The 8,841-nt window shown below is 51.4% G+C and overlaps 1 protein-coding gene across 1 annotated transcript; it reads left to right on the top strand.

Moving 5' to 3' along the window:
- Positions 1 to 4,870: 4,870 nt before the first annotated feature.
- On the top strand, positions 4,871 to 8,473 carry LOC111532749 (putative tRNA (cytidine(32)/guanosine(34)-2'-O)-methyltransferase). The gene is made up of 5 exons (XM_023199783.2): positions 4,871 to 5,197; positions 6,756 to 6,963; positions 7,244 to 7,313; positions 7,412 to 7,502; positions 7,836 to 8,473. The coding sequence occupies exons 2-5, from the start codon at positions 6,843 to 6,845 to the stop codon at positions 7,920 to 7,922; spliced, it is 369 nt and encodes a 122-aa protein (XP_023055551.1). The 5' UTR covers positions 4,871 to 5,197; positions 6,756 to 6,842; the 3' UTR covers positions 7,923 to 8,473.
- Positions 8,474 to 8,841: the final 368 nt, after the last annotated feature.

Below are 8,841 nucleotides of genomic sequence, written 5' to 3' on the forward strand. Positions count from 1 at the left end.
CAAATACAGCAGCAGACATACCAAGAAAGACACGTGCGCATAGATACACACATAGGAGGGACAAGTACTCTGATGACACACTCGTCACCCATGACTATTACAAAGGAGACAAACACCCAAGCAACACACGCACACAACAACATATAGATGAACTGCGTGGACAGACAGTACCAATGCACACGGTTGTCAAAAAAAAAAAAAAAAAAAGCATGAGTTGGGCCGGGCACAGTGGCTCACGACCGTAATCCCAGCACTTTGGGAGGCCAAGGCAGGTGAATCACGAGGTCAGGAGTTCAAGATCAGCCTGGCCAATGTGGCAAAACCCCGTCTCTACTAAAAATACAAAAATACAAAAAGAAATTAGCTGGGCGTGGTGGCAGGCACCTGTAATCCCAGCTACTCGGGAGGCTGAGGCAAGAGAACTGCTTGAACCTGGAAGGTGGAGGTTGCCCAGGTGACAGAGTGAGACTCCATCTCAAAAAAAAAAAAGCACAAGTTGGGCAGGCGACTGTAGACAGAACGCAGCACCAGACAAGTTACATAGGAAGACACAGGCACAGCTCACATATGTGTAGCTGTGGCTGAGAACAGGCAGGTGAGATACACTTAGCATATTCACACACACGCGTGCACACACACATACACACACTTCTGCCCAGCCTCCTCCAGCCTCCGTCTCCTTTCCTATCTACTCTGATTTCTCTGTCCCCTCATACCCCTCCCCCACCCAGAGCCATTACACATCTGTGCTACCGGCTGGCCAGGGAAAGAGACACCTGTCACCAGAGGCTTTGACCCAGGTGGCTAAAGGTTGGGGGCGGGGATGCAGGTATCCATATTTCAAGTCTGAAGTGTCCTGTCCAAATAACTAGCATACCTTATTTGGATTTAAAAAATAAAAGACAACCCCCCTCCCCTCTGCATCCATTTGCCACCTCCCTGCCACAGCCTCCTGCTCTGATTGCTCCCCTTCCCTCCCAGGGCCTGCCCCCACTGGCCTTCCAACATGGACCAACACAGGGCTACCAGGCACACAGCAGGTGCTCAACAAAGGCCACTTATCTAATGTCGTATTATTATCATTACTTTTATTTCTGCCAAAGGAACTCTTCTAGGGGAGAGATGAACCTCCATCCAGCTCTAAGAACCCCACAGCTCCCGTAAGTTTCAGGGCACTACAGATAGCAGGTGCTCAACATAAGCCAGTATGGCAGTGGGAAAACAAAGGGAAAGTGTGATCTGGCTGCGTAGAGGAACCTGCTTTAGAAGGAACAGATGTCTTTAAGCAGGACCGAGGCCTTGAGGCTGTGCCAGGGATAAGAAAACTTTATTAGTTCATCAAAGTAGGGCTCCTTCTCAGGGTCATTTAAGGTTTTTGTTGGTTCAGTAAAGCAGACCCTTGTGTGACACATGGGAGTCCCGTGAAATCTGTTAAAAGTCACTTTGGGTTATCGTCAGTTCTAAGGAGACCTTTGATTAAAACAGCCCACTGCCCGGTAGCATCCAGGGGAGGGAGGGACACAGGGAAGCAGTTAACAGCAAAAGCTTTCTCAGCTGTGCCACTTATTAGCTGTGTGGCTAAACAAGCAAATTCCTAAACCTCACTGAGTCTCAGCTTCCTCAAGGGCCTAGAAACGCCTAACTCATTGGGCTATTGAGACAATTAATTAACACAGGCAAAGCACTTAAGACAATACTTTACACATAGTAATTGCTCAATACATATTTGTGGGAGGAATTAATGATTTCTTCTCTGTGAAAGCAAAGTCCCACTTGCTCGGCCGCATATGGGATTCCGATCTGTCCTTTCATGCAGGCTCCCCACGGAGTAACTCTTTCCAGTCACTTCCTTTCCTCAAAGCAGCCCCATGGGCAGCAAAGTCCTAGTCCCCTGCCCCTGGGCCACCCCCCCTCATTCCCTTACACTGCTAAGATGCCCCCTCCGGGAAAGAGCTGGCCTGGCAGCTCCCCCTTCCTTGACCCCTCCAGGAGGCCAAGGGAAGGACACCTTTACACTCAGTGGGGTGCCGGGTGGGAGCTGCAGGCCGACACCCTACTTCGGGAAGAGCCTGGAGAGTTCAGAGCCTGGCTCCTGTCCCCCAAACCCCCGGCCCTGCTGGAGGAAGCAAGTTTCTTTGCTAAAAGTTAAACATCCTCTTCGTGAGCGCAAGAAAACAGGACGTGGGAAGCGTCCCACAGGGTGAACATGGGCCCCCAATGCCTGGCACCCCCTCCTCTCTTGTGGAGCGGAGGCCTGGTGGCTCGAACCCTTCCTTTCTCACACTCGCTCACCTCTGCAGGGGAGTCATGTTCCCACAGTCCCACAATGCCCTTGAGTTCTGCTGACAAAGCTCTGGCTTCTTCCCTGGTTCTCAGAGTCTCTATGCCTCCATCCAGGGTTCCACAGAAATGCAGGACACACCACTGGGGAAAAAATGAAGGAATGAAGCAACAAAAGGATGAATTCAAACAACATTTATTGAACATCAACTGTGTGCCACCCCGTTCCAGGCACTGGGAGGCAGCAGTGAACATGACAGAACAGGAATCCCTGCCTGGTGAAGTTCGTGTGCTAAGGAATCAATCATTCCGTTCTTTTTTTTTTTTCCTTGAGACAGGGTCTCTCACTCTGTTGCCCAGGCTGGAGTGCAGTGGCACAATCAGCTCACTGTAACCTCAAATTCCTGTGCTCAAGCGATCCTCCTGCCTCAGCCTCTCAAGTAACTGGGACTATGGATGAACACCACCATGCCCAGCTAATTTTTAAATTATTTCTTGTAGAGATGAGGTCTCACTATGTTGCCCAGGCTGGTCATGAACACCTGGCCTCAAGCAATCCTCCCACCTTGGCCTCCCAAAGTGCTAGGAGTACAGGTGTGAGTCACAGCATCCAGCCTTTTTTTTTTTTTTGAGACAGGGTCTCACTCTGTTGCCCAAGCTGGAGTGGGGTTCAAGCAATCCTCCCACCTTGGCCTCCTGTGTAGCTGGGACTAGAGGTACACGTCACCATGCCCAGCTAATTTTTGTATTTTTAGTAGCATGGTTGCACTATGTTGGCCAGGCTGGTCTCCAACTCCTGACCTCAAGTGATCCACCCGCCTCGCCCTCCCAAAGTTCTGGGATTACAGGCGTGAGCCACTGCGTCCAGCCCTTTTATTTTTTAAAGAGACATGGGTTCTCGCTATGTTGCCCAGACTAGATTCAAACCCCCGGGGCTCCAGGGATCCTCCCACCTCAGCCTCTGGAGTAGCTGGGACTAAAGGCACATGCCACCGTCCCTGGCTAATACTCATATGCATGTTGTCAGGATTAAAATGAATGAACAAAGGGAAGGACATGCTGGAGCCAACTTGTACAGGTTGGGAGGAACTGTTCAATTTTCAGGAATTTTGCAAACTGGTTGTTAAACAGCTGGTTTAGCCAGGCGCAGTGGCTCACGCCTGTAATCCCAGCACTTTGGGAGGCCGAGGCAGGTGGATCACCTGAGCTCAGGAGTTCAAGACCAGCCTGACCAACATGGAGAAACCCCATCTGTACTAAAAATACAAAATTAGCCTGGGTGGTGGCACATGCCTGTAATCCCAGCTACTAGGGAGGCTGAGGCAGGAGAATCGCTTAAACACGGGAGGCGAAAGTTGCGGTGAGCCGAGATCACGCCACTGCACTCCAGCTTGGGCAAAAAGAGCGAAACGCTGTCTCAAAATAAAATAAAATAAAATAAACAGCTGGTTTAACAACTGGTTTTGTTTGTTTGTTGAGACAGGGTCTCACTCTGTCACCCACACTGGAGTGCAGTGGCACAATCAAGGCTCACTGCAACCTTGACCTCCCAGGCGCATGCAATCCTCCCACCTCAGCCTCCCGAGTAACTGGAACTACTCGCGCGCACCACCACCCCCGGCTATTTTTATTTTTTGTAGAGACGAGGATCTCATCATACTGCCCAGGTTGGTCTTGAACTCCTGGACTCAAGCGACCTTTCCACCTCAGCCTCCTAAAGCTAAACAGCTATGGTTAAAAATGAAATTATATAAACGCACTCAAAACTGGTAACTTCCTAATTTTACCACGTTCCACTATTCTGTATGCTCTTGAGGTCATTTACCCCCATTTTATCTGTATGGTAAAAATAATACATGATAGTGCGCTACTGCACCTCTTTTGAACTCCCTGTTCAGTGACCACAGGTCGGTACCTTGAAATCTAACAAGAAGATTGTAACTAAGCCATGGAAATTGGTAAATGCTAGAAACCAGCCTCCCTTCCCCCCGCCCCTCCCGCCACCACCCCCGCCCCAGCCAGTGGTTAACCATTTACCAGCACACCACTGAGGGCATTTAGAACCTAGCACATGGTAAACACTATGATAAACGTTCTCATTATTTTTCCGTTTGTCCACTGGGTCAGGATGTATAGTCTTTTTTTGTGTCTGGGTTGGCATTTAAAATGTTTGAAGATCACAGAATTACAAAAGGCCAGAGAGTGGCTAAGCTACACCTATTTAACTCTCCCAATAATGCTGTTAAGTCTGTACTATTGATTATCCCCACTTTCCAGACAGGGAAACTGAAGTTCTGAGGCGGCAAAACTCAGGCAGCGCCATCCATTAGCTGTAGTGCGATGTGAAATCGCAGCCGAGCAGCCTCAGAGCGCTCGCTCACTTCAAGAACGCATTTCTCCTGTCACGTTTATGACCCCAGCGGTAATTTCGCTGCCCTGCACGCGAAAAATGAATGGGCGGCATCGTGCGCGTGGCATCTTGGGAAGTGTAGTTTACAGGCTCAATGACAAGCACGGTCCAAGAAGGGAGGGGCGAGGGAGCAATTCGATCTTGGCCTCGGAATAAAAAGAACAAAGAATCACCGGCAGTTTGCGCGTCGCGGCGCTTCAGCCACGCAATGCGTGGATTCAGCCGCTTTGGCCGTGCCCGTTGCATGCCGGGAAACGCAGTTCGCGAGCCTCGGGTACGTCGACGATAGATGACGGGACACACGTTGTACGTTCACATCAGGTCCCTGCACGCCGGAGCCTGGGCGGTCCACGATAGCGAGTTTGCCACGCTGCGACAGCTCATAGGCTTGTCCCCCAGGCATTCTGGTGGACTACGAACGCAAACTGAAGCTCTACGACTTGTCGTCCGTTTGCGCTCTCGCCGAGGCACAGGCTGCTCGCAGACCACCCTGCTCCGAAAACTAAGGTGGGCCCTGGGGCACGGAGGACAGGGATGCGGGCGAAAACTATTGAGGAACTGTCCTGACTGCGGGGAAAGGAGGAGGTTCGCCCTGGGCGCCGCAGCTATGTATGGTTCGGGCGGCTGGCACCGGGTGGGTTCTAGACCCAAGGTTTATCTGCAGAAGGGGACCCGTAGACGGGCTGGGTTCGAGGTGGGGACATGGGACGCAGCGGTCGGAGCCGCCTGGGACCCGGTGGCCCCGATGGAGCTATGATCTTTGAGGTATTGATGAGGAGGGACAGGGAGTGTGGTCAGAAGGCTGTTTAATGGGAGGTTGGTTGGAGCGCGAGGGTGGGGTGTTACTGGGGAATCAATGGGGGCTAATAAGAATATTTTAGTCTAAGTGTTGTTCATTGATTGATTAATGAGGGGATGGCAGAGTAAGCAACTAGAATATAACGACTGGTGGATAGGAACGTGATCCCCCAGGGATTGATGGAGGTATGATATTCAACGGATTAATGGAAAGTGATGGGACATAGCAATGGCAAGGATGATGGTGAGGCTGTGGGGGGAATAATAGATGAATGGGGGTCATGATCAAGGGGCCGTGGTGAAAGAAGAGATAATGAGAGGCTGATGGTGTTGTAGTCAGAGTCAATAGTTGGGCTATGGTGGCATGACCATCGAGGAATTAGGGGACAGAGTGAGCAAAGAGAGGGTAATAGTAAACTAGGGTTGGGGGGTTAACTTTTGTTGCTACATAGTAGGTGAATAGTAAACTGTTGGAGTGTGATCATCCAGTGATGGATCCATGGAGAGCGGGGTGGACAGTGAGGGGAGAATGGGGAACTGATGTGTGATCATCAGGGAGTAACGTGTTTGTTAATGAAAGGGTTACAGGGCAGGGGGCTAGTGCTGTGATCTATGAAGGGTCTATTGGAGAAAACTGAGTTAATGGGGGCTGATAAATCAGTAATTGAATGCTCAATGGGGAACTAATAGACCATGATTCTCCAGGCATTATTAGAGGTTCATAAGGATGTAGTAATAAAGGGGGCCTAATCGTCTAAGGGATTAATGGGGAATGGGGCAAAATGAGAGAGATATAGGGAGTGGGAGGTACAATGAAGTAGTATTAGGATAAAGGTGGAAAGCAAGGGATTAATGGGGGCTGATAGGACTATATGAATCTAGGGGCAATGGGGACAACTGGGGATACAGTCAGTGAGATTTTAATGGGCATGACGTGGGCAGAGAAGGGTTGATAGTGACAGTTACAGGGTTTAATGTGTGGAGTGTGGGTGACAGTGATGGGAGGTGGACAGGCTCACAAGTTGGCCATCTATGGGATTAATGTTGGGTTTATGGGGTCTTTTGTAGGAACTGGGGGGTAAGTGATGGGGACGAGGAGGGTCTGTGTGATAAACAATGGAGCCTGAGAGTTCAGTGATAGGGTCCTTTGGACCCTATAAAGTCAGTGGGGTCAGTTCCAGGGCTTCAGTCAGCCCATCTTCTGTGTGAGCTATCATGTGGGTCAGATGAGCCCAGTTTAGTTTGTGTGGTTCTCTCCACCCTACAGAGGTAGGTGGTAGCCCACTCATCTGGTTACTGATACTGGCCGGCATCAGCTGACTGTCGGCAGGTCCTTGGGCAACTGGTGTCTGAAATGGGACGGACGTCGAAGGACAAGCGGGATGTCTACTACCGCCTGGCTAAGGAGAATGGCTGGCGTGCTCGCAGCGCCTTCAAACTGCTACAACTGGATAAGGAATTCCAACTCTTCCAAGGTCCCGGACTGGTGGGCAGGTCACTGGGCGGAGAGGTGGGCACAGGAGGTAGACAAGTAGGCTAGGTCTGCAGAGCTCCCTATGGTAGGTGGGCTGACTCAGAGGGTCTCTGGGGCAGGGAGACAGGCAGGAAGATAGGCAGAATACCGGAGAGGAGTTGGGCACCTGGGCAGTGGAGATATGTGGGTGCTCCCCAGGGGAGAGGGGTGAACTTTGCAAGGGTCTCCAGGTTGGAGAAGTGGGTGCAGCTGACCAGGATGCTTTCACTATGTATGCCCAGGCGTGACACGGGCAGTTGACCTGTGTGCAGCCCCGGGCAGCTGGAGCCAGGTGCTGAGTCAGAAGATTGGGTAAGTGTGGGGGTCCCAGATGGGAGACCCAGGAGGGCCGGCTGGGTGGGAGGGGCCCAGGAGTGAAACTAGGCTGATGTGGGCCATGTTGTCCACAGGGGCCAAGGGTCCGGCCACGTGGTGGCTGTGGACCTGCAGGCTATGGCTCCACTACCAGGTGTGGTACAGATCCAGGGGGACATCACCCAGGTAAGAGCATGGCTGAGGGTATTGGGGTATATCCTGGGTGAAGGCCCTTACCTGGGGTCTATGCAGAATGGAAGAGCAACGGAGAGGTGATGGAAACAGAGAGAGAGAAAGAGAATGAGAGAGTAACCATGGAGAAACAGCCAACGGGTCATCATTGCAGAGACACAGCAGAAAATGATGATGCTGGGTCCCCAGAGATGGAGTCCAGTCTTAAGAGAGGCAAAGCCTGGGAATTTGGCTGACCCAGGGTCTGTGGGCCAGGACCATGGGCAGGCGGGATCTGAGGGCAGCAGTGGAGGGCCGTGGGGCCACTCATCCTCCCTCTCTCCATAGCTGTCCACTGCCAAGGAGATCATCCAGCACTTTAAGGGGTGCCCTGCGGACCTAGTGGTGTGTGACGGGGCTCCTGATGGTAAATAGCAACAGAAAGTGGGAGGCCAGGCGGAGGCCCCTGTGCGTGTCCTTCTCTGTATCTCCCACCTTGGTTGACTTACTCACCTCTTCAGTTACTCCCTGCCTCTCCCTTCTGTTCTCAGCTTTCTCCTACATCTGGCAACTTTTCCCTACCTCTGCTGCCTGCTCTCTCTCTGCCTCTCTCTTCCTCCCACTTGCACCCCACCCTTTGAGTTTCATGTCTGTTGTCTACCTTTCCCTGCTCTCATCTCTCTGCAATTGTCCAATTCCGTTGCACTGTTCATTCGTTTTTCAGCCAGCCAGCCATTCAACACACATTTACTGAGCACCCATTGTGTTGGGAAAACATTCATGAATAAAATTCCATTAATCTTTAACCTCATGGAGCTGATGTTCTAGTGGGAGCAAATGGGAAAGAAAATAAATGGTTGAGCTTTGTACCGTTAAAAGGGGATGCAGCCAGGCATGGTGGCTTCTACCCGTAATCCCAGTGCTTTGGGAGGATGAGGTGAGAGGAACACCTGAGACAGGAGTCTGAGACCAACCTTGCAACATAGCAAGACCCTGTCTAAAAAATTAGCTGGGCTTGGTGGTACATATGCCCATAGTCCCAGTTACTAGGTGACTGAGGTGGGAGGATCACTTGAGCCCAAGAGGTCGAGGTTACAGTACACTTTGATTGCACCACTGCACTCCAGCCTGGGCAACAGAGTGAGACCCTGTCTCTAAAAAAACGGGGTGGGGAGGCCAGGCATAGTGGCTCACGCCTGTAATCCCAGCACTTTTGGAGGCCGAGGTGGGCAGATCACCTGAGGTCAGGAGTTCGAGACCAGCCTGACCAATATGATGAAACCCCGTCTCTACTAAAAATACAAAAATTAGCCAGATGTGGTGGTGGGTGCCTGTAATCCCAGCTACTTGGGAG

Source organism: Piliocolobus tephrosceles, unplaced genomic scaffold (assembly GCF_002776525.5).
Source record: "Piliocolobus tephrosceles isolate RC106 unplaced genomic scaffold, ASM277652v3 unscaffolded_14516, whole genome shotgun sequence".
NCBI classification, from domain to species: Eukaryota; Metazoa; Chordata; class Mammalia; order Primates; family Cercopithecidae; genus Piliocolobus; species Piliocolobus tephrosceles.

Bases quoted from the DNA above. Each gene is read 5' to 3' on its own strand.
- LOC111532749 (XM_023199783.2), top strand. From the start codon at position 6,843: ATGGGACGGACGTCGAAGGACAAGCGGGATGTCTACTACCGCCTGGCT. The intron at 7,314-7,411 runs GTAAGTGTGGGG...TGTTGTCCACAG, and splicing joins GTGCTGAGTCAGAAGATTGG to GGGCCAAGGGTCCGGCCACG. The intron at 7,503-7,835 runs GTAAGAGCATGG...CTCTCTCCATAG, and splicing joins TCCAGGGGGACATCACCCAG to CTGTCCACTGCCAAGGAGAT.